Genomic DNA, 25,925 nt, shown 5'->3' on the forward strand with positions numbered 1-25,925 from the left:
AGCTCAGGAATCCCGACTCTCTTAAGACTTAAGTGCCACACCATTACTGATGATTACTCCCCGGGACCCAGGATGAAATCGAAAACTGCACAATGCTTTTCTTTGAGAGTCTGGGGCTGCCCTAGTGCCAGTGACTCTCAGCTACAGAAACTGCCCTCCAACCTGGATGCCCAGGAAATGGCGACCTGCTAGCAACCAGGGAGGGGTGGGGCTTCTCCCGCGAGGCGTAATCCAGGAAGGTGGAGCGGCCTCTGGTTTTCTTCTGTGCAGAAGAGCACAGGACAAAGTGTGGCCTGTGGCCGGACGGAGGGGCGATGGGCGGGGCGGACGGAGGGGCGATGGGCGGGGCCTCCCCCATGGGCGGCACCTCCCCGTGGGCGGGACCTCCCCCACTCCCCCGCCGCGGCAGGGCAGCGCGCTCTGACCTCATCACAGGCTGCGCAGCGCGGCTTCAGGCACTCGGCGTGGTGCCGGCCACAGTATATCTTCCCATCTTGGTAAAAGTAGATCAGATCCACCAGCAGCTCGTTGCAGACGGTGCAGATGAAGCACGGCGGGTGCCAGCAAACGCCGTGGCCGGCACGGGACGCAAACACGGCGATGTCCCCGCCGTTAATCTGGCCTCCGCACTGCGAGGCAAACAGACACGTCAGTACAAACACCAGCCCGTCTGTCTCTCGGGGGCGCGCCGCGCGCCGGACCGGATAAAAGCCCACCACTCCCATAAGGGCGGGTGGCTGTGAACTTGTTTTCAAGCTAGTAACCGTGCTACCTGCTTTACATACACGGGAGGGCGGGTTTTGCTTGCCCGCTCTCCCACTCTTCTTCCTTCCAAGGAAGACAAAGCTAAAGTCACTGAGGAAATCAGGACTCGCAAGGTGGGAAAGACAGAAAAGCTCCTTTGGCAGAAGCTCTACAGGCAGGGGGCAAGCTGACCCGTGGTGAAGGTGTCCGTATCTTCTAGAAGCTCCCAACTCCATCCGGAGGCACAGCTGAGTGTAACACCACAAGGAGAAGGGGGTGGGGGGGTGCATTAGGGGCGCTGTACCATGGGAGAGGGAGGGGCGCCTGGGTGGCTCAGTCGGTTAAGCGTCTGCTTTTGGCTCAGGTCATGATCCCAGGGTCCTGGGATTGACTTCCACGTCCGGTGGGGAGCCTGCCCTCTCCCTGTGCCTGCTACTCCCCCTGCTTGTGTTCCCTCTCTCTCTGTCAAATAAATAGGATAAAATCTTTAAAAAAAAAAAAAAAAAAAGATGGGAGAGGGAGTGGGTTCATAAAAGTACTTAAATGATTTCTCCAAAGCCTTTCAGGCATATTTTCAGTCTGCTTTCTCTAACATCTTTTTACCTAGTCTTGACTGAAAAGGTACCACTTCTAAGGCCACACCATGGAAAGGGCTTCTCTCCCCTTCCTATCTTCTTGCTCATGTTCCAAAGTTCCTTTCCCAATGCAGAAAGGAACAAGGCAGCATCTCTGAAAACCCATGTTATGGCTGAGGCTGGGCCTCTGAGGGAGGAGTAAAGTGTGAGGGTGCTGGGTCCTGGGAAAGGCTCTCTGCTGACCATGGCATTGGCCATGAGGTTCATGGGCTGAGGATCTAGTTCCATGGCCTAAATGAGTGGCTGGCTCTGGGGACAATGTCTAAAGAGTAGAAAAGATACCTCTAAATACCTCTAATCCCACACCCCGGCCATCATACAGGATTAAACGTTTCATAGGAAATGAAGTAAAGGTCTCATGGTACAGTCTCTGGGAGCTCATTAAGGTAGTGACCAGATAAAAGAAAAATACTGTTGCAGAAAGTAGTATCCTTGCCTTTTATAACGTTGGTAGACCTAGGATAGGCACAGTGATAACAGATAAACGGAAGCACATTAAAAATTTCAAGGGTTTATTTGAGCAAATACAGATTTAAGTTGGGCAGCACCAAACTGAAGGTGGTTAGGAGGGCTCCACCTACCTGGAGCCAGGAGGGAGGTGCTTATAGAGAAGACAGGGATGCAAAGCAAGGAAATTAATTGACCGGCTGTAGCTTAAGTGGTTGCCTTATTTGAGAAAGCCTACTTGCCTATTGGCAATTGGCTGGTCTTAAGTGTCATTTTCTCAATGGTAAGACACTGCCCTTGGCTTAGGTTTTGGTTTGCTCACATAGGTTATAAAGCTATCAGAGACATCTCAGTGTAATGGCCTCTTTGTTCAGTTGCTTTAACAATACAGAATCCCATGTAATCCTCACCTTAATTCCATGATGTAGGCATTTGTCACCTACATTTTGCGGATGACAAAATGGAGGAAAAATAACATGGTCAAGGTCATCTGGCAGAAACATGAGTCAAACTTCTCTGCCTCCGTGCTTCTGTCACTATTCTACACAACTTTTGACACCCACTCATGAAATGTCCAACCTTCCTTTTTCCTTAAAAGAGCGCACCTGGGCTGGTTCCAGGAGACGGATCTCAGAGGGACAAAATTCCTGATGTGAGGACACCGAATCTCACATCTTTTCTTTTTACTTATTTTTTAAACTGCTGTTAGCATTTTTATAAGTATTTATTTATTTATTTTAGAGAGAGAGAGAGTGGGGTGGGGGAGTAGGGACAGAGGCAAAGGGAGAGAGAAACTCAAGCAGGTTCTGCACTGAGCAGGGAGCCCAGCGCAGGGCTCGATCTCCCAATTCTGATACCACATTTGAGCTGAAACCAAGAATTGGACACTTAACCGACTGAGCCACTCAGGAGCCCTGTTTTTTTTTAAAGATTTATTTATTTATTTTGAGAGAGAGAGAGAGTGTGGGCGGGTGAGGGACAGAGGCAGAGGGAGAGACAATCCTCAAACAGAATCCCACTGAGTGTAGAGCCTAATGCAGGGCTCAGTCCCAGGACCCTGAGATCCTGATCTGGGCTGAAATCAAGAATCAGTTGCCCAACCGAGACACCCAGGAACCCCTCTCCTTTTTTCTTTTCCTGAATCTCACATCTTAACCACTGACCACCTGCATCTCAAGGGTGAGTATCAAGGGTGAGGATTCCACTGCCCAATCTCTGGTCCTGTGGTTCCCCTATTAAGTAGCATCTCCATTCCACCCACCTGAATCTTCTCACCCCATGCCTTTGAAATCTCAAAAAAGGGCCACCAAATGGCACCCACTCTCCTCAGGTAGTATCTCGATTTCTCCTCACTGAGCCAGTTCATGTATCTTCAGCACCTGAATGGTTTCCTTAAGAGCTTAAGGAACTGGATGAGGCTTTTCAAAGAACAGCACAGCCAAGAGCAGTGCCAAAAATGATGATCAGCACCAGAAGGCTCTGTGGCTAAGAGGAGGGGCAAGGAGAACCCAGCAGGCTGCATTTCCACCTTTCTTTCTTTAAAACCTTCTGCTACCATGCCCTGAGCTCTCTGCAGGAGAGTAAGAGGAAAAACAACCCCCAAACCCAACTCAGTGAGGCGCTGGGGAGAATGCAGGGGGGCGGGGTGGCACATGCATTTCGCTAAAGAACCCTCAAACCCAAGGAGACGACCCTTTACCACCCCTTTAAATGGTGCTGGGATGATCCCATGGTCCAGGCAAATTCCATTTTCTAAAGGACTCATTTTAAAACATAAATCCATCATGTCATTCCTGTGCTTAAATCCTTCAAATGGCTCCCCATCTCCTTCCAATGGCTTACACAACTGGCCCTCCATGAACTCTGACTTCACCTGCTACCTCTCTCCCTTCACTCCCTCTGCCGTGCCACAATGGCCAACATGCTGTTCCTTGAACACAACAGAAAACGCTTCTGTCTCCAAGCCTTTGAGCTGCCTGTTCCCTCCACCCTCTGTGATCTGCAGGACACACTCCCTCAGTTCCTGCAAGCCTTTGCGCAGAGGCCACCTTCTTCTTTTTTTAAGATTTTCATTTATTTGTTTGAGAGAGTGTAAGCGAGAGAGAGCACGAGTTGGGGAGGGGCAGAGGGAGAGGGAGAAGCAGACTCCCTGCTGAGCAGGGACCACCCCCCACCCCCACCCCCACCCTCCCAACACAGGGCTCGATCCCAGGACCCTGAGATCATGACCTGAGCTGAAGGCAGACGTTTAACCGACTGAGCCACCCAGTCGCCCCCAGAGGCCACCATCTAAGTGGTGCCTTGCCCGGCTACTTTCCTGAAAATTGCAAGATCCCCACACCCCCCAGTGCTTGCAGCCTCCTTCCCTGCTATATTTTTTCTTCTTTATTTTATTGTTTGACTTTTTCCCCTAGAATGGGCCTCCTTACAAGGGCAAAATCAAAAACTGTCAAATGTTTTGTTCACCGCTGTATTGCCAAGAGCTAGAACTGTGCCCGGCGCATGGTAGGCACTCTATGAAACAGCTGTTGCAGGGATGAATGTGTGACAGGATGCCAACACAATTCCTCCCCGCACCCTGGAATCCATGCTCACCTGTTCACAGATAGCTCCTGTCATCGTGACTGGGAAGGGCCTGACATTCCCTCGACCCAAGTTTTCACGTTTCCTCTGGTTGCTGAAGAGCTTCAGCTCCCTCTTCTCCTCCTCATCCAGGGAGTTGCAATATCGAACCTGGACAGACACAGAGAATGTCATGGAGGCCGTCGCCCTCGCTCTGTGGGATTTCTGAAGCCCACTCCCCAGAGTTTTCTCGTTAAATGTGCTCCCACTCAGCTTTACAGCGCTGGCCTGCGCTGGCCCACCAGCGGGCTCGGGCCTGGTGAACGTGTCTCTCCCTCAGACAAAAGAGCCTTCTAAAGGCGCCGAAGTCCAGAGCCCAAGTCATGAGCAGGCTCAAGGTTCTGTAACAGTCCCTCAGCCTTACTATCTGCTCCGCTGCCCCACGAAGATCCACATCACGTCGGGGAGCTCTGGCGCTAGTCAAGATCTGGGACTTTTTCCTACTTTAAAAATGATGTGGATCTTCAAATGGATTGTGGGGTCCTGATTCGTTCACCTCCTTGTGTCCATGTGCGTGATCCTTGACACCAAAGGATGGCTCCAGGCCAGCGAGCCAGAACAGTGGTCAGAGGGCTCCCAGCTTCTGTTCTCCCACCTCATTTTGGGAAAATGGGGAGCCAAAGGCTTGAGGCGAAGGAGTTGGTCCAGAGGTACGTGCCCTGCTTCACGGAAGTCCCTGCATGTTTATCTGTGTGCAGGAGGGAAAGGACGGCCCACTGGGCTTTGGCTAATCCATCTACTTGCGTAAGATATTTGCTTTCTTGTTAAACACAAAAACTCATGGCATTAAGGGAGGGACACTATGGACACTCAAATCCAGCATTTCCCAGTCTTTCCCCCTTATTAACACATACCACGGGAATTCTGCCATAGTCTCGAACTATTATTAATACTGTTTTTAAAATGGTCTCACTTTTTAAAACTTGAATACATTTATTTAAAAAGAAAGTATATTATGATTATAAATTAAAAGTCAGTACCACCTACAAAAACCAGAAGGTGACCGTAAAACGAAACAATGTGAGAATGAAATCAGGTTGTTAGATTCTAGCTACTGCTGCTCAGGGGAGATCCTGAAACAGAGATTCTTAACACGGTTACTTAAAAGTGGAGACTGGTATGAGTTGGAGAGGTGTGAGAAAACTGCTAGCCCAAACTGAAATCCCACCCCCCACCCCCTGGGGCTGATTCAACCACTCCACCCGGAGGAATGAAGCACAATTTAAAAGGGAGTGAGTGATTCTCTTGTTATGTGGCTCTCTTTCACTTACTATCACGTCTCTGCACCACCCAAAGTCCTGTGTCTGTCAGGCTTTGGGAAACACGGACCTCATCCCATGTCCTGTCTTTCTTTGCAGTAACAGCGGAAAGGTTAGGTGAAATGCTCAGATGGTTTGTTATATGACACTTAGTGGGAAATCTTTGGATCAGAACTGTTGCATCCTAACTGGAAAACCAGTGCAGCTGGGTATGTCTCAGCTGCTTCATCTGAGCAAAAGAGGGAATGATCAGTTACTGACTTTAGAACCACTCTTTGTCCTCAAAAGGACCATGTTCAAGTGGGCAAAATCTGCCCACTGGGTCACTTGGAAGGAATTCTCTCCAACAGGAAGAAGAGAATTTGAATGGTCTCTTTTCAAAAAACTACAGTTAACTGTAAACAGAATAAATCGTTAAAAGCAGAGAACAGATCACCTTGCTCTATCGAGTAAAAAAGTGTTGAAAGAAAGCCGTCCTGTGGATGTCCCCGTAAGCACCACCGCTGTGACCTGACTAGCCCAGAATGTACGGTTACACCAGTGACATTTTATGGATATGCTTTTAAAGAAAGGCACTCCCCTCCTGCTTGTAAAAACACGCATTTTCACTTCCAAATTAGTTAACTGGGCATCGGGTCACAGTGCTTGCTGTCGGGTTTAAAGGAGAAAACACTGTTAGTATTTGTTTTATGAAGTCGGAAATGGGCGACAGGAAATCATGGCTCTCTTTCTAGGGACTTGCTTCAGTTTTTAAGCTTTTGCTTCACTTATGCAAATTTATTTTTGAGGCTGTTGAATTATCCCTTTTGATCTGAATATGGGAAGATAAAGACTAAAATAGCACCTACTCAATTTGCCCAGAGATCTGGCTTGTGGGTGGGAGCAGTCGGTAGAGAGCTGGGGTCCAGCTCTTTAGAGGGATTATTTCTCCTTTCGATTTAAAATTGTTTAAAATGCAATCAGTTAAGTGGACAATTCAATTCTAGAGGATAACTATTTTTAAAAACCAGATACTTAAAAATTAATTTCTAGTTTACAAACCTAAGCCCTTCAAGCAGGGTGATCTTTTAAAAATGTATTCATGGACTGCCCTTTATGAGCAATTTGACTTCAAAGATAAGAAACACCTAATTACTGTGACTTCTATTGAGAGGTTCAGGAAAAAAAGGACAGCCTGCAAGCCATCCTTCCACGTGTTCAAATGGTGGCCCTGCAAAGTTGGCCTTTCAATGACAAAAACACAGACATTCAGAGCTGCAAATCTGGATATGTGACTTCTATTGCAGCATAACGTGGGAAACTTGCACACTTCTTTAACATGAAAATGCCAGAGAGTCACAACGTTTTTTGCAGGGCTTGACCTTCAACTGGCCCAGGGAATTGCAATCAGCTAAGGGACTCAGGCAACCAGCACATTCTTCTTCAACTAGGAAAACCTGGGCTTGAGCTTTTAACTTTTAGGGCTCCCTGGATACCCCAAAACGGCTAGTAGCGCCAGGCACAGAGGTGAATCCAGTCCATAATGAGATCTGCTTCTCGGTAACACTCTCCAGAAGGTGTTGGGCCATTTCTTTTGGCTCTAATTAAGGAAGCTAAATCCTAAAACGAAGGGCCAGAGTTTTTCTTCAGAGACCTCACCGATCACAGCATTCTGATTATGAAGAGGGTAACAATTCACAGAAGCTTCTAAGACAAGTCTTCCTAAGGCCCCCGCGAGCCCCTTACCTCATTGTCATGTGGCGGCAGCTGGTGTAGCAGCTGCTTGATTCGAAGTTTCTCTCCAGGGCTGTTGACGTAAGGAACCTTCTCCTCTGGGAGACAGCTGTAGTACTGATGAACCTGCAGGAGGAAAGCGCATGGGTCACTTGGCCGTTCCCACTCCCTGGGAAGAGGATCCCGGCACACATTTGACTTCCTGTCCTTTCCACCCTTTGCAACTCAACAGCATCTGCGGTTCTCACTGCAAGCAGACAAATTCATCCTTGAAGAAAGAGTGGGGCGCGTCACCCGTATCTTGGGGCTTTCCCTCTCTGGCAAGGGAAAAATAAAGCCAGCAAACTTTCCTAGAAAAAGAGAATTCGGCAAACAGGTGGGGGAACCCAGAGGGTAGAGCTTTGTCGGCAGGCTCCCCCCCGCCCCGAGAGAGAGAGAAGGAGAGAGAGACAGGGCAACTTTACCATTTTCTCTGTGAGTCTCTGGCATGCACCGTGCCTCCCTAGTCAAAGGGATCTGTTGGTGCCTGCCTCACCCTGGAGTCAGGGCCAGGCTCTGGCACTCGCTGAGCTGCTGGGTCCCTCAGCCTCCACCTACATTAAAAGCCCTCTAGGTTTGGAGCACTTTATAAGGGCAGGTAGCAGTTCCCATCTGTCCGAAAAGAGAATCACTACATCTGGGATACTGAGTATGTAATTAAAAATTATCATTGACAGGAGTAGTTTTGCACATCCCAGAATGCTCCTGTTTACGGCTGTTAGGGCATACTCTTGCACTTTCTGGGGCTGACTCAACTCTAACAAAGACTTGGGAAGGCATCTAATTTTGCCTGAGAAAAGAAAACAGACATCCTACTATCCAGCTGTATGCAAAACTAGGGTCAGGAAAAACTGGCCAAAACAGAAGGTATGCTATTATACAGGAGAGGGGGAAAAAAAAAAAAATCCCACAAGCTCAGATGACATCATGGAAAATTCTTTTCAACTATCTCTTAGCATCTTGCGAAACAAGGCATTCATTCAACAAGACACAGAAGACAGGGGACTTGAGGCTCTAAATTCATTATATTTGTTCCACTCCACAAACTTGGTCTAATTCCCTTGAGTTTAGGGAGCCCTGGACATGAATACATTTTTTGGGAAGGCTGGGGCAAAGAGCTACAGAAGCTCTGTCTACTTTGATCTCCAGAAACGAAATCATAACTTTTTTAAAAGGTGGGGGGAGGGAAAGGCTTTGCAATGACAAGGCCTTATAATAAATGCAAAGGCCACCTTTATTTTCATAACACATGATTGTAACCATTCACCATCGTGTGCGTATTACTGTCTTAAGCAGAGCCCAAAGGCAGCCATAAACAGACTGCTCATAGACTAGCTGGCTTTCTCAAAACAGGGCCCTGCAACCCCTCCCTAGAGGCACCTGGCAGGGAGCCACGTCCTGGGATGCGAAGTAAGGGTTCCGGGTTTTGAAAGCAGCCCACAGGTTACCAGCCCTTTCTCTGAGAAGAAATGAAAGCCAGATCATGAGTTAGTTTGGGATGAGGAGCTGGCCATGGGCCCATCAGAGACTGGCACCCCACTTTATGCTCAGAGGAATCCGTGCATCGTACGCTGTAGCAGGTAAGTGCAGGCGGAAAGCAGAGGCCTGTGTCTTGGGGAATGGGCCTCACCCCCCAGGTTGACAGACTGCTTCTAGCAAAGCCTTGCTGCAGCATCCCTCTGTCATTCCCACACTAGTGACAGAACCTTGGGGACAGATGCTAATAAGAAAGGAAATCACTGGAGACTCTTGACAGGGGAGTCCAATTTGAGTGCAATGGGCTGTCTCCTGAATTGCCCGTCAGGACTCACACACCCCTCTTTGCTGCCCAGGGCACGGGCATCCCTGAGAGCCCGTGTGACTTGGCACCTTGAGCCCAGCCTTCGCTGACACTGGCCAAGGCTGAGCCTGGCTGGAATCTTCCTTGCCTCTTTTGCAGCTTGGGCCAGCTGTTCCTGAACCCCCATTCGCGGCTCTGTCACTTGCCATCTCTGTGTTCCTGAGTGAGTTCCAAAACCTCTCAGAATCCTTATCACAGGATTGTAGCAATCAAATGAGAGTGAAGGCGAAGCACTTGGCCCTCAATAACAATCAGTAGCACGAATACATAGTGGTGAGTCTATTATCCGGCCCGCAGGCTCCCAAGGGAACAATCCAGATTTTCCTGGCCTCTCTTCCATTTTGAGAGGCAGAGCCACACTATCAGCTTGCAGAGTGAGACCAAACCTGGAGGCCTCCAACTACCTTAGTCTAAGAAAGAAGGCGGCGGTGGGGGTGGGATGTTATTTAAGCTAGTTTGATTTCAGAGGGAAAAAACAGATTCTTACAAAGATGTGGTGTTCTCTCGAGAAACCCAACAGAATCGTAGGGTCTCAGAAGGAAACGGCACCGGCTACTGAAAGGTGACTGGTAAGGGATTCTCATCTCTCTAGGTCCAGTGTCCTCTTATCTCTGCCCTGGTCTTCTTCCTCAGCAGATCTGTTCCTTAGCATCTCAAAGTTTAAGGTTTCCCCACAGCTCCTGAACTTACACAACCTCCTTTCACGGCCATCCTAGACTGACTCACTTGGCTCCGATCCCAAGTCGCCAGAGAAGGACCCTGCCTACCCCATCTTGGGCAAGGTCCACACCTGCAGACTGGATCGGAGAAGTTCCATCCTGTTTTGAGACGTCAGGGCTGGGCAAAGTAGAGGTGGCCATGACTGGAGACCTCCAAGGACCAGGAGCTTAATAAATACCCTGGGAAGCTGAGTTCCATCTTAAAGACTTTTAATTCTTCTGACTACTCTTTAAGAACATAGCTCTATCTTTCCTGGCTGGGCATCTTGTGTTGCCTTTTATAATTCAAGCCTACTGATCACAGCCGCAGAAAATACGTCCTTTCTACCAGCATCCAGTAATTCCTTGAATACAGAATGTACTAAAAATAATTCCTCTCAAAAGGCAGTCAACAGTTTGGTGGATGACTTCAAAACTTACCTAGTGAAATGCACCATTTTGAAACCAAATCAGCTAATATTAACTAACAACCTCCCAAATCGTCCCCATGTCACATGGCAGGTGATCCGGCTTGCTCGGAGGATGGGGAATGAGTTGGTCCTTCACCACTTCCCTTGGTCCTTCCATCACTTGGCTTCTGTGTCTCCTCCTGGTGTTCAAGAGCTTGGGAAGTCCAAGCTCTTCCTTCAGCAAAGGGATGGGTAGGATGGAGAAGCTCCCCTCTTGAATTCCCAATCTGGGTCTGGCTCGACAAAGAACTGCTGCATGTAGTTTCCTTCGGCATCCTCCAAAATAAAACTACTGTGTAGCCCAAAACAAACACTGAGCAAACCAACGGTAAGGGGAAAGTATTTAGTGCACTTTCTGGCACTACGGAAATTAAATTTGGCACCACCACTGAAAATTCTGCAGATTGCTCATTTTCGTCCAACCATGCTTCTCTCGTTAATTTTCACAAGCAAATAATCATATCCAATAGAATTTTGTCAATGATGACCATGACCAAGCAACACGTGCTACGGTGATCACTTTTTCCTCCTGTGTATACTGAGTATCATTCTCCAAAAGGACTATGGCATGTGCTAGAAACTTGGTTCCATGTACTCATTACTCAGGTAGAGGTGCCCTGCGATACCGCACCCTGGGTTGAGCTGTAAGAGGTACACTTCCCCCAAACAAAAGCATTTTGCACACAATCAACTGGCTCAGGAAAATGAGATAGCTGAAGGCCTTTATTTATGGTGTCACTCCCCACAGCGAGGTTTGGCAAGAGCTTCAGTCTGTGTCAGAGGGATTGTTAGAGCTTTAGTCGGTGTGCAAATAAAATCTACAAAGCAAGGCCTCGCCCAGTTGGAAAGACTGGGTTTGTTAGAAGGAACTGCACATTTGACAGCCTATCTGCCTGGGCAGAGAAGGGAGGGAGGGAGTCAAGTGACTCCCTGTTGGAGAGAAAAGTGTGCTAATTAAAAAAAAAAAAAAGTGCAAAGTGCTTCATTTAGAGCGGTGGTTCTCAAATTTTAGCTCGCATCAGAACCACGAGGACAGCTTCTTAAAACACCTTTCTGATTCCACAGCCCTGGGGTGGGGCCCGATGGTTCGCATTTGTACCACCTTCTCCTTTGATGCCCCTGCTGGTGGTCCAGGGAGCACATTTTGAGAGCCTTAGAGTCATCCAGCAGTTTTCCCTCAATAGCCAATGCCTTGAGAGTGCCAGGTAAATGATGCTATTCCTACACATGCCCGGAGATCCAGGAGGCCCAGAGGAGGGGAGGTTCGGAACTTGTTGAATCTCACTTAATTTTGCAGGTGTCTCTTGCCACACCTACATACATGCTTAAGAAGGGGGATTCCATCAGCTCTGGTAAGGATAAGCCATTCTAAGGGCAAAGTGCTCCTATTATTGGGTGGGACATTTTGCGTATCAAAAGCATCCTGTGTTCTTAAGAGTGCGAACCCAACAAAGAAGTCAGACTTTCTTGGCTGATCTCAGATTGAATTGTCCTTCACCCTCTAAATGAAGGAAGGAATCAATGAACATATTTATTTACGGAGTGGCTCTTATGGCAGGGTGTTTTTATATACGGTATCTCGTAAACCCTCCCCATGCCCTGGAGGCTGGTAGATTGTACTCATTAGACTGAGCATCACACAGCTAAATAGGGGGAGAGCCATTTTTGGACTTGGCTCCCTTATCCTCTCCTTTGTTTTTCGTGGATTCTTGGCCTTCTTTATCAAGAAAAAGAGAGACTGGCAGATGGATGGGAAAGAACTAAAAAACCAGATATAGTAGATTCCCAATATGTATGACTGACCACATACATGATGAACACGTTTTCCTTCGGTGTGCTCCATAAAATGACCAACATATGGTCCCAAATGAACTGGCAGTAGGTAAAATATGAGGTACTCCAAATGAAACGGTCTTTCCACAACTCCATGGAATGATGGTATAAGGGAGTTGTGGCAGACATGGCTATCTACCTACATCCATTTTCCTTTTCTCCCTTAATAAGAATACCAAAATCTTACTTGAAGCATCAATATGCCCAGCTTAGAACAGTATTTTTACATCTCCCTAGTAGCTATGAGTAGCCAAGCAATTAAATTCTGGCCAATGACACGTAGCATGTGACTCCTGGGAGGCTGAGCAGTTGGCAAAGGCCTTTTTTTTTTGCCCATTCCCCCTTCTTACTGTTTCCTGTCTGGAATGTAAAAACAATGGCTGGAGCTCCAGCAGCCATCCTGTTCCATGAAGTTCCTTATTGTACCATGGAACACCAAACCAGCTCTGGATTGCCTATCTCCGAACTTCATTTACCAACGAGAGAAAGAAATGATTTTTTTATTTAGTCTTGGGTACTAGGAACTGAATGCCATTCCTAAATGATACAGCAATGGTTCTCAAATGTTAGAACACTGCAGAATCATTTGAGGTCTTCATTAAACATTATCCCCATTTTCATTCTTCTGGGTCTGAAAAAAAAAAAAAAAGCCCAGAATTCTATATTCTTAATAAACACCTCATACCACACCAGGAGAAACACTGGTTTAAGAAGAAGGCAAACATGACTCCACAAGGTGAAGGTAAAAACTCCTGAAGTATAATCTCTGATGTGACACATTTGAAAGGCTTTATAAAAGCCCATCTTAACCCAGAGACTAACTAGAAGATTAGACCTTTATTTCACACTCTCCCTCTCCTGCAGTTTGAGAAGCTTGGAACCTCAGTTAATCTACCTCAATTCAGGAAGGCAATATCTAGTGAGGTCTCAGAAGGCCAGTGCTACAAAGAAGGGAAAGATGCTGCCTGAATTTGTGGCACGTGGTGGTTTTTATGAAAAGTGCACACTAGTTCTGAAATGGAGACCTAGAGAACAATCGGGAAGCATTACAGCCATAAGCAAGTGGTGATGGGCTGCTTTTAAGGGCCCATTTGTTCGCTGTGCCCCCATTTGCCAGAATTTCATTACCCAAGCAAGAAGAGAAGAGTGGTGTTAAGTGGCATCTAAGAGGTAAAATTGTACCAAGTTTGGCTCCTTTCCTTTTCTCCTGAAGACCCACATTATAATTTTAATTGGTTTACTCAGGAAGTAATGTAGGAAATAACAGTCCAATACCTAATGCCTAAATAATGTCTCCATGGTGCTTTAACTCCCATAGGATTAGGATCAAAAATCAGAAATAAAAGCTCATATGCAGTATTTTCAAAGAAGAATATTTCAAAGGCTTTTTCTTTCTTTCTTTCTTTTTTTCTGGCACCCAATGTCTGATTCAACATTAAACCATATCAGAAGTAGGTTCAAAACATACCCAGAATCCAGTCACCCTCCCCCACCCCTGTAGGACCGTCCAGCCAGGACTAAGTGCTCATGGGATTTATTGCCACAGCTGCTCCCGGACCCTGGCTTTCACCTTTGTTCCCTGCATCTGATTCTCTATTCAGCAAAAGACCTACCCTATTTGAATATTAACCAGATCATGTCGCTGCTCTTCTTAAAGCCTTTCATGGCTTCCCATTCCCCTCTGATTCAAAGCCCAAGTCTTCACTGTATGATCAAGATCATGTCTCCTTAACACTTGCCAGATCATATCGCTTACTATATTCCTGTGGTTCAGTTCTGCTCCCAATGGCCTCCTTGCTATTCCTCCCACCTCAGGGCCTCTGTACTAGCCATTCTCTTTGCCAGGCACATTCTTTCCCCCCAATATTTATGTGATTGCCCACCCTCACTTCCTCCAGTCTTTGCTCAAAGGTCACCTCATCAGAGAGGACTACCCTAATAAATCAGCACCTTCATCACCTCTTACTCTTGAGACCAGTGCTTCTCAAATGGGGTTAATGTTGACCCCCAGGGGTTATTCAGGAATGTCTGGAGACATTTTTGGTTGTCCCGACTGGGGTGAGTGTGTGTGTATGTACAAACACACATGCTATTTGCATATAGTGGGTTGAGGGCAGGGATGCTGCTACGTCTCCTACCATGCAGAAAATAGCTTCCTTAGTAAAGAATAACCTGGCTCAAAATGTCAATAGCATTGAAACTGGTAAACACTTAACCTGCTTTTCTTCAAAGAACTTACCACTTGCTGATGCATAATCTACTCATTCACCGTCTCTCTCTTCCTTCTAGAATGTGAATACCCGGGATTTGGTTGACTATCTATCCCCAGATGAGTGTCTTATACCTAGCAGGTGCTCAACACATGTTTGCTGAGTGAATGCATGCTGTGTTCAAATCTCACCTTTCTGCCTCTCTGGTTTATGGAAGGATTTGGACAGATACATGGGGCAAGGGAATACAGGTGAGATTTCCAGAGGAACCAGAGTAAAACTCACAGAGCTTCCCTTTCATCTCATCAAAGCACCTGCTTTGTCACTGAAGATTCCTGATGTGGGGGGACGGAGGAGCAAGCTAGAAAGATGAATGGAATAACTGACGAGGGACTATTCCTTTAAGAGGAGGGGGCAAAAACAACTCCCATTTGTATTTGAAGCTATAGAATTTCTTCCAAGTTGAGTCAACTTTGTTCAAATTACAGAAAATAATCACATTATGTCCTAAGTAGTTCCTGTAATCGCAAATCGCATGAGTTGTTCTTCTTATATGCCTCCTGGCTCCACATACTCACTCCTTCCAAACCTTTAAGTTTTTTAAATTTTTTATTGAGAATATTAGAATATTAAACTTCAATGTTTAGTTAGAAAATACTTTCCATTTAGTTTGGAGCATTACCTGGCAGTTATTGTATCCTGTCTTGAAGAAGAGGTCCCAGAAATGAAAAAAGTTGGAGTTTCAACACTTCCCCTTCAAACTACAATTACATAAAGACTCCCCTACCCCAATTTTACCAAAACACTCTTTGCAGAATGTCTACACATTTGCATACATGCCCTGCTAAAAATTCCTCAACAGTTGCTTACTTTTTTTGGTAACAGTTTCAATATTGCCTTTAGACAAAATATACACATACATATGCATGGAAAAAGCAGGATGGTAGTTTCCTATAGTGGTTAAGTGTTTGGACTCTGGAATCATATTGTTTGGGTCTGAATACCGGATTGAACACTTTCCATCTGTACACAGTTGGGCAAGTTACTCTATATTTCTTAAGAAGTCAATATCTTCATCTGTAAAATGGGGACAATAAAACTCACTTTAAAGTACTGCCATGAGGATCAAAGGGTATAATGTCATAGTACAGAGGCAGGCACGCAGCGAAGGCTCTGTTTTTTAGCTCTGAAGCCATCGAATGCCTAAGTCATAAATGCCTATGTCATGGACTGAATTGTGCCCACCTGTTCACATGCTGAAGCCCTAAACCCCAAAGTGATTGTATTTGGAGACAGAGCCTTTAAAGAGAGGATTACATTTAAATGAGGTCAGAAGGGTGGGGCTGTGATCAGAAAGAACTGACGTCCATATAAGAAGAGGAGGAGACACCAGGAGCGTGCACGCACAGAGAAAGAGCCATGTGAAGACATACGCAGAGGGCAGTCGTCTGCAGGCCAAGAAGAGAGGCCTTACCAGAAACCAACCCTGCCGGGACCTAGATCTTGGACTTCTTGCCTCCAGGACTGTGAAGGAATAAAATCTGCTGTTGACGCCACCCAGTCTGTGGTGTTCTATTACGGCAGCCTGAGCAGACTGGACAGGGCCGTCTCCTATATGCACGGAACAGGTCAAGTGCTTGTGGGGAAAGGACATGCATACAAATAAGAAATGATCTCCGGATGAAGGAGGTTATATTTGAGTACAGTATATAAGACAAGTATGCAAGTGACCATAATGCAAAGTTAAAATAATGCAAGAGCCATCCGAGGCAGACAAAAACACTACAAAGAACAATAAATCAAATTCCTAAATTTGTACCCTTGCCCATTTCCATGGTGGAAACAATCCTGCTGTGGATGATTTCTAGCTACCCATGTGACGTCATTGGATGTGGGACTGGGAAGAGATGCAGAGTAGCATCCATTATATGGTATTGCCACCACATGGATATAATAGAAGAAATAAACCCAAGTGTACAGATAACAGTGAAACACAGGAAAGTAATTATGAAGGGATGAGTTCTGAGTACCTATCACCTTTGTTTTTAATATAAGTTAAGTTTATACAATTAAGCTTTAAAAATGGCTGAATGAGCGCTGGGTGTTATATGCAACTAACGAATCATTGAACATTATATCAAAAACTAATGATGTACTATATGTTGGCTAATTGAATTAAAAAAAAATTTGCATTCTCAAAAAAAAAAAAAAAGGCTGACTTTAACAACTGGCTTACAGAATTCCTGAAAACTGACCAATGGGATCTTGTGAGGTCAGCCAATTCCAGCACACCACTGTCAGAAACTTATATCATCAGTTTCCTTGGCAAACTCTCTTTAAAAAGGTAAAACATTAGGAGGCCTGTAAATACCTAAAGACTACTTCCAAGGACATGAAGACAACCACCCAGCTCTAGCTCTGTCTTTGATGGTTCTGGCAAATAGCATGTTGCGCCAAGTCATCTACTTTCACTGATATGCTCTTCAAAATATTTACAGGTCTCACTCTGCTAGTCCTTTCCATATTCCCTCCATCCGTGTGCCCCAAATTTTACCCTTTCTTTATACATCTTTTCCTCTGCTCCCTTCTTGTTTCCTTCTTAAATCCCTGGGTATAATCCAGAAGCGAAGAACATTTAAAAATAGTCACTTATGTACTGGCAGGTGTCTGATTTTCTCTTCTAACGTTAAAAAGGATGTGAGTCGAACATATTGTAGGTATCCACAAGAAAGAAAAACAACAACAAAAACCCCTCCTGAAACCTTAATAAAACTCTACTTTTTTTAAGCTGGCCTGGGAATGGCCAATGGTGCTCTAGTAGGTCATTGATTCTTACTTAAAAAAAAAAAAGGGGGGGGCGCCTGGGTGGCTCAGATGGTTAAGTGTCTGCCTTCGGCTCAGGTCATGATCCCAGGGTTCTGGGATCGAGTCCCGCATCGGGCTCCCTGCTCCTTGGGAGCCTGCTTCTCTCTCTCTCTCTCTGTCTCTCATGAATAAATAAAAATAAAATCTTTAAAAAAAAAAAAAAGAAAGAAAGAAAAAGAAAAAGAAAAAAGATTCTCCACTTCTGGGATAGCCATTCAAACCACAACTATGTTACTATTTGTCTACAGTGTAGAAGAGGGAAACTGCATTTGATATTTAATGTTTGAGTCTTGACTATAACAGATGTTCAGTCTGCAACTGTGACGAAGTTATCTAAATTCTCTGGGCTTCCGTGTCTTCATTTCTAAGACTAGGATAATTGTACTCATCTTGCAGCATTGTGAGGAATAAAGGTGATGATAGAATGAAAATACACTGTTAACTGTAAGGCCGTATATAATTGTCAGATATTATTACTGAAAATAAAAACAGTGGGTGTAAGAAATTCATTGCATTAGAATTGGGCAGCTAGTAATAATAACCTAAGTATAATGGTCTAGGGCCAACATGGCATTTTGTACAAACCACCAAGCATCTAGGTTCTATCTTTCTATACCACCATCCTGTTTGTGGCATCTATTCTCCAAATCACAAAATAGTTGCTGGAGCTCCAGCCATCATTTTCACATTCCAGGCAAGAAGATGGAGAACGTCAAGGGGAATATTACCTATCTCCCAGTTGGATCAATAACATTTAAAGAAATTTCTTAGACGTACTATCCAACTTCTATTTGTAACCTTTTGTCTAGACCCAGCTCTAAGAGAAGCTAGGAAATGTAACCCCTAGTTAAACAACTGCTGTTCAGAATAAAATCAGGTTTTGTTAGTAAAAAAGGAGGAGAACACTTATATTGGAAGGACATGTAGCAATTGTGTCCCAATAAATATATCAGTTTTGGGTTACCTCTTCCCTAGGTGGACTCCTTAGGAGTTTCCTGTATGGCATCTTTCCTGTGTATTAAGTTATTGTTTCTGATTCTACACTTCACATAATTAGTCCATTTTCCGCCTCTATTATTAGAAAAGACAGATTTGCAATGTCATGTAAAACCATTTTGAAGAAAATTTAGAAAGCAGCAACAAGAGAAATCCTACAACAAATGCAACTTTTTAACTACCCAAAGTGATGTATAAGGATACATGCTATAATTCTAGTTAAGAATTCTTCCTTAAATAGACAGGAGATTGGTGATCACAGGATGCTGTTGGAAATCCATTTTAAATTACAAGTGGGTTGGGGTGCCTGGGTAGCTCACTCAGTTAAGCAGCAGGCTCTTGATTTCAGCTCACGTCATGATCTCAGGGATGAGCCCTGAGAGGGTGAGTCCCCTCCCCACTCCCACACACACATACTATGTGTGCATGCTCTTGCTCACGCATGCTCTTTCTCTCTCAAAAAAAAAAATACATATATATATGTGTGTGTGTGTTGGTGATCTTTATTTGGAATCAGTTCATTTAAGGCAGTTTCATTTCTGCCCATTAAATGATGGTTGTGAACCCATGAAAAAGTATGAGAACTAAGGGGCTGCATATATATTACTGAATAAATATTTCTAACCACCATGGCTACCTTCAGCCTGAGTTCCACTCCCTGCTCCATTAAGTTTCAAATGTATCATGCATATAATGGCAAGAACTGAGTCCTCCCTGCTCTGAGAGGCCAAAAGATCAGCGAAAGTTATACCTTGGACTTCAGTTCAAGGTTAGATATGGCCATAAAACTCTGAACGTCCTACACTATGCTATTGTGGAGAAACAGATGGGAAGGAAGGTTTGGTGAGGATGAGCTAGACGATGCCACCGTAACAAACAACAAGAAAATATCACTGGCTTTGCACATTTTTTAAATTAAAATTTTTTAATGTTCTTATTGTGGTAAAGCCTATATAAGATTTGCCATTTTAATTATTTTATTTTATTTTTGTTTTTTGTTGTTGTTGTTTTTAAGTAGGCTCCCTGCCCAGTGTGCAGCCCAAAGCGGGGCTTGAACTCATGAGCCTGAGATCAAGACCTGAGCGGAGGATCAAGAGTCAGACACTTAACTGACTGAGCCACCCAGGTGCCCCCATTCTATTTTAAAGTGCACAATTCAGTGTCATTAATTATAATCACAATATCATACAACCACCACCACCACAATCTTTTACCAAAACATTTTCATCATATCAAACAGAAACCTCTCTACCTTACATTAAGCAATAATTCCTTATTTCTCCCTTCCGTAGCCTCTAATCTACTTTCTGCCTTTCTGAATTTACCCAGTGTAGCTATTTCATCTAAGGGCAATCATACAATATTTTTCTTTTCTGGCTTATTTTGCTTAGCATAATTTTCCCAAAGTTCATTCGTGTTGTAGCGTCTATCAGAACATCTTCCTTTTTATGGCTGAATACTATTCCATTGCATGAATACGCCACGTTTTGTTGATCCAACCATCTATTGATAAAACTTGAGTTGGCAGTTGCGGTAGTGCTCTCGGAGTTCCTGTGTCCCTCCCAGCGCCGCCCGGGATGGCCTCCCAGAACCGCGAGCGTCGCCGCCGCCCGCAAAGGAGCCGAGCCCAGCGGGGGCGCCGCCCGGGGCCCCGTGGGCAAGAGGCTACAGCAGGAGCTGATGACCCTCATGACGTCTGGTGACAAAGGCATCTCTGCCTTCCCTGAATCCGACAACCTTTTCAAATGGGTGGGGACCATCCATGGGGCAGCAGGCACAGTGTATGAAGACCTGAGGTATAAGCTCTCCCTGGAGTTCCCCAGTGGCTACCCTTACAAGGCGCCCACGGTGAAGTTCCTCACACCCTGCTAGCACCCCAACGTGGACAGCCAGGGGAACATCTGCCTGGACATCCTGAAGGACAAGTGGTCTGCCCTGTATGATGTCAGGACCATCCTGCTGTCCATCCAGAGCCTGCTAGGAGAACCAAACATTGATAGTCCTTTGAACACGCATGCTGCCGAGCTCTGGAAAAACCCCACAGCCTTTAAGAAGTATCTGCAAGAAACCTACTCAAAGCAGGTCTCCAGCCAAGATCCCTAACCATCCAGCCTCTCTCTTTGTGTTGTCTTTTTATTTTCTCCTTAGATAGTCTTTCTCTTCATTTCTGTCCAGGACTCTGTATCTTAAGCTGTGGTGTCATTTTTGTTTTGTTTCTGTTTTTTAAATTAACTCTCCGGTTGAGCCCTTGTGATGAAAATATTAAATAAATACATTGGGTTTTTTTTTTTTTTAAAGATTTTATTTATTTATTTGACAGAGACAGAGATAGCGAGAGCAGGAACACAAGCAGCGGGAAGGGGAGAGGGAGAAGCAGGCTTCCCCCCGAGGAGGGAGCCCGATGTGGGACTCGATCCCAGGACCCTGGGATCATGACCTAAGCCGAAGGCAGACGCTTAACGACTGAGCCACCCAGGCGCCCCATTGGGTTTTTAAAAAAAAACAAACAAACAAAAAACTTGAGTTGTTTTCACCTTTTGACTACTGTGACTAATACTTCAATGTGTACTTGTATGGTGTACAAATATCTGTTCAAATCTCTGCTTTCGGTTGTTTGGGTATATACCTAGGAGCGGATTTGTCAGATCATATATTTAATTTTTTTTGAGGACTTCAAACTGTTTTCCACAGTGCCCGCAGCATTTGCCATTTCCACCGGCAGTATACATGGACAAGGGCTCCCACTTCTTCACATCCTCACCCACACTTGTTATTTCCCATTTTTAAAAATTATAGCCATCCTAGTAGGTGTGAAATGGTATCTCACTGGGGTTTTGATTTGCATTTCCCTAATGAATAATGCTGTTGAGCATCTTTTCAAGTCCTTATTGGCCATTTGTTGATCTTCTTTGGAAAAGTCTCTATGCAAGTTCTTTGCCTATTTTTTAACTGTGTTTTTTTTTTTTTAATTTTTTGTTGAGTTATAGGAGTTCTTTATATATTCTGTATATGAAAGCCTTATCCACACCAGTTTTATTTCTCACTTACACTCTATCTCTGATATGATGAGTAGGAAGAGACCCAGGTAATTGAGGCTCTATATTAATATGTGCCTCCATGATGATGACAGCAGAGAAAACAAAGGCTGGAGCTGAATACTGGCAATTCAATGCTTTTATCTGGATGTGAAGCATGCAACTTCTGCATATATTTCATCGGTTAAAGCAAGTCACATGGTCATGTGTAATCTGCATGTGCCCGGAGGAAGCAGGAGTCAATCATTTGTGAACAGCACTAATACCCACTATAGCAGAGAAAGAATGGAGTGGTGTGTGAGCAATACACTACCTTTTGGAAAAGAAACGACAGTCAATCCTTGTTATTCATGGTAGTTATATTCTATAAAGTTAACGACAAACATCGAAGCAGTGAATAGTAAACCATTGCTCCTAGGTGAAATATAGGACTAGGTTCCTGCCAGCCTCTGGTCACATTTTTGTCAGTGGGTCAATACAAGACCTTGCTTTAACTACATATATATAGTTGATTTATTAACATTGAATTCACGGTTGACAGCACTAGAACTCATGCTGAGTGAAGATCTATTATTATCTATTGAACATATATTCTCCCTGAGACATCTCAGAGGATTCTTGCCCTCACAAACATAGACAGCACTTTAGCACTGAGCTTGAGAGGCAACTTAAACAGTGAAATCACCAACTGCAAAACATGTAGCGCTAAATAGACGACAAAAAGCATGCTTCTTTATTTTATGAGACCCGAAACAAAAGGCAGAAGCATTACCTTGTTCAGCCTCAACTGGCAATGTGCATGGTGGATGATTCAATTTTCTCACCCCTCTACACATGTCTGGGAATAACTGCAAAAGTGCTGCAGGTACCGATTTGGGGGTTACAAACAAATTTTGATGATGAGTAGGCAAATTTGCAAATACTCTGTGAATAATGAGGATCAACTAGATTCTAATCTATTTGACCTATTCAGGAGTAAGGGGCTTACCCAGGATTCCAATTTAGGTCTGATTTCAAAGCTCATTCTCTTTCCATGTCACTACACTGTCTTCACACACCAGTCACAGGATTACACTCTACCCCAAGTATTTGATGAATAAATGGCCAATGCAGTCACAGTTCATTCTTCAAGCTTAAGATTCCTGCTAAAGCCTTGAATAATGAACAGGCTAGAGTGGCTGCTTAATCATGAAAACCACATGGGCCAAATGGAATTCCAAAAAAGGTGGACATCAACGGAGTTATTTGGTAATGTGCATGCTTTGAATGTTCCATGGTAAGGATCATGTGAACTGATTCAGGCTTGACAAAGTTTTTTCTTTGAGGTCTATGCAAGAGAAGATAATGTGCTCAAATTTATCCCCAACAAAGACCATGTGGTCCTTGAAATGACTGCTCCAATCCCTGAGAGTACATTTTTAAATTTTATTAGTTTATTATTATTTTATGTACTTATTTTGTGGTAAAATACATATAATATATATACCCCTTTAACCATTTTTAAGTGGCATTAAGTACATTGTTGGGCAATCATCACCACCATCCATCTCCAGAACTTTTTCATCTTTCTAAACTAAAATTCCATACCTATTAAATACTAACTCCCCAATTCCTGCCCTCTCACTCCCACACAACTATCATTCTCTTTTCTATGAACTTGACTACTTGAGAGTAATTTTTACTACATTTTGGGACCAAATGTTCTTCTCCAGTAACACTTCTCTGAAATTCTGGTGAAAATCAGTGGGGAAAAAAAAATGAGTCAGACAATATATTGATGCTTACATTTAAGTCTTTTTATAAGCAACTTGCCTTCTTTTTTAATAAGGCAATTAAAGATTCCAGAGGAGACACTGGGCCCAGTCATCAGTATCCATAACAAATGAGAGGATGTGGGAACTCAGCTGTTCAAAGAGAAGACCCATGAGATAAATCGGCACTGATAATTGGGCAAGTTATTTCTCCTGACTTTTCAGCCTCAGGGCGTTAACTTAACATTTCACAGATCACAGAATTTCCATTATATAGCACCTCTTCCTCACTCAAGACAGTCTCCTTATTATTCTAGAAGTGGCATGAGAAGAATCAAAAGTGTTAGCCAATAATTGCAAGAAAAGAGAATTCAGTATCAACTAGGCTCAGACCCAGATAGGTAGTTCTGGCAGGTACTCTTTAGCATCCTGACATTCCTAATAGTCTAGTGTAAAACAATGCTCATCCACATGTCATCACAATCTCATGCAAAAAACAGTAGATATCGTTACATGCTTAGCCAACAACAGTGTCTAGTTGTAGTAGTACCCTGTAGTCTTGGTCTTCTGTCATAATTACAGCATTTTCCCTTGTTGCCTGTAACAATCTTTACTCTTGTTTTAGTTTACTGAACATTCCTCTGAAACTTTTTTGGAAATCAGCAGAAAATGGATGAAAAAGAAAAGCAAAACTTTAACTTTACTCATATATTTTTTAGAAAGCAGACCTATAAAAATGGGGAGTTTCCAAATCTGTTCTTATCTATGTTAAGAAAAGGGAATAAAGATATAAAATAGACATGATATGATCTCAAAATCATTAGTATTGATGTGATTTTGGTTTTAAATTGTTTTACTATGCTTGAGCAAATACAAACTCAAGCGAGGTAGCTGGAAAGCATACTGACATGCAGGCTTTTCAAGATGCGAGGGAAAAATCTTTCATGAGTAATCTAAGAAATGGTACTAAAAGGACATCACAGAAGTTCCCTGTCAGAATTAGGAAGAGGATGGAAACATGGATACTTGTTTAAAGTGAATGACATGTGAACACCCTGAGTATGAAGGGAGCTCAGGGTACATGAACAGTGGCAAGGGATCCAGCACGGTTGGATGTTAGGAAATGGTGAGCAACCCCTACAAAAATAGGAATATATTCCACAGCTTTCCAAAAGTAAAGGAAAATGAATGAAACTTCTGTTAAAAAATAGGAGTCAAGAAAATAGAAAAAAGTAGAGGAAAAAAGATGGCAAACACAAACAAAAAGTGGTAGTAATAATTATCTAAGTTATCATAACATGTAAATATATTATATTATATTCATCAATTAAAAGATAGATTATCAGTTTGGATTAAAAAGAAAAACACATTATCCATCATATGCTGCTTACTTAAAACAAATCCATAAGAAAAGGTGAAATAAAGGAATAAGAAAACACAGTCTTGCAGTTATTCACCAAAATGAAGCTAGTGTGCAATGTTAACACTATACAAACCAGAATTTAAATCAATATAATTAGTAGTGATAAAAAAGGGATGCTACAATTGATTAACAATTAACTGATCCTCGGTCATTTCAAAATTATTAGTGATACAATATGTTGATCACTTTGTAATAGCTACTGGTTCACTTTTTATGTTTCAGGAAAATATTATTAATGCAGCATTCATAAACTTTTTAAAAGCTATAAAAATGATTTTCTTTCTTTTTTTTTTTAAAGATTTTATTTATTTATTCATGACAGACAGAGAGAGAGAGAGAGGGGCAGAGGGAGAAGCAGGCTCTCGAGGAGCAGGGAGCCCGATGCGGGACTCGATCCCAGGACCCTGAGATCATGACCTGAGCCGAAGGCAGACGCTTAACCATCTGAGCCACCCAGGTGCCCTAAAAATGATTTTCATGTTAAAATAAATCAAATGCAAAACACACTAAAAAGGGATGCTACAAAATGATAAAAGGAAACATCTAGGAAAATATAGCATAACCATAAACTTGTAGGCACCCAAAATATAGCCTCAAAACATATAAAGCAAAAACAGAAATGCAAGGATAAACAAACCCATAAATACAATGAGGAATTTTAAGATGCCTCTCTCAGCCATTGAAAAATCAAAAAGGTAAAAAATTATGAAGGCAAAAGAGGGTATTACATCAATAGTAATTATTGCTCACTAACTCTATGATGCTGTTTTCTAATAACTTGGAAACATTACCTTCTTTATTCTTACTTTATATTGGGAGGAAAGATTTAATGTCTTTATTTTCTAAATGAGAAACAGAAGCTATATGGTGCTAAGAAACTCGGTCAAGATCACTTAGAGATATTACTGTCTGAAACTGATTTTTCTGATTCATAACTTTTTCTGGACTTGAATGCCCCTATTTCTATCTATCTGTCTGATCTACAGTCCTTAAGTATGTTCCCTGATGTTATAGGGGGAAGAGGGGTCAAGTAGATAAACTCTGCTCCTTAAATTCTGGCTCTATGTAACAACACGCAAATCATAGGCTTTCTCTCAGATTGTGTTCTTAAGCATCAAATGCATGGTTTAGGTTCAGTAATTTCTGTGGTCTCATTTCTATAGTTCTTGTGTCTGCCCTTGCTCTCCCCCTATTCTCTGGACTACCATTTCAGACTTAGATCTCAGTTTTGTTATCACAGATAGGCCTTTCCAAGAAAAGTGTTTTCACACCAACTGGACTTTCCAATCGGTAATTCTATCTAATGCCTCTTGAAATGCCAGGTACTGTAATAGTTGCCCTATAA

General features: G+C 43.6%; 2 protein-coding genes and 1 pseudogene across 4 annotated transcripts in view; 1 reads left to right on the forward strand and 2 right to left on the reverse strand.

Moving 5' to 3' along the window:
• The window catches only part of THOC7 (THO complex subunit 7), a 331,341-nt gene that overhangs the window by 298,443 nt on the left and 6,973 nt on the right, over positions 1-25,925 (reverse strand). The gene's annotated exons all lie outside the window — the stretch shown is intronic.
• The window catches only part of PRICKLE2 (prickle planar cell polarity protein 2), a 316,927-nt gene that overhangs the window by 49,698 nt on the left and 241,304 nt on the right, over positions 1-25,925 (reverse strand). For all 3 annotated transcript variants that reach the window (XM_081801442.1, XM_081801448.1, XM_081801455.1), the window contains 3 exons: positions 7,433-7,546; positions 4,422-4,559; positions 426-629 (listed from right to left, as the gene is read on the reverse strand). In XM_081801442.1, the coding sequence (XP_081657568.1) occupies positions 426-629; positions 4,422-4,559; positions 7,433-7,546 (456 nt within the window). The remainder of the gene's footprint in view (positions 1-425; positions 630-4,421; positions 4,560-7,432; positions 7,547-25,925) is intronic.
• Positions 19,944-20,659, forward strand: LOC102731023 (ubiquitin-conjugating enzyme E2 C pseudogene; annotated as a pseudogene).

This window comes from Leptonychotes weddellii, chromosome 1 (genome assembly GCF_054177405.1).
Source record: "Leptonychotes weddellii isolate Sample4059 chromosome 1, ASM5417740v2, whole genome shotgun sequence".
Classification (NCBI taxonomy): domain Eukaryota; kingdom Metazoa; phylum Chordata; class Mammalia; order Carnivora; family Phocidae; genus Leptonychotes; species Leptonychotes weddellii.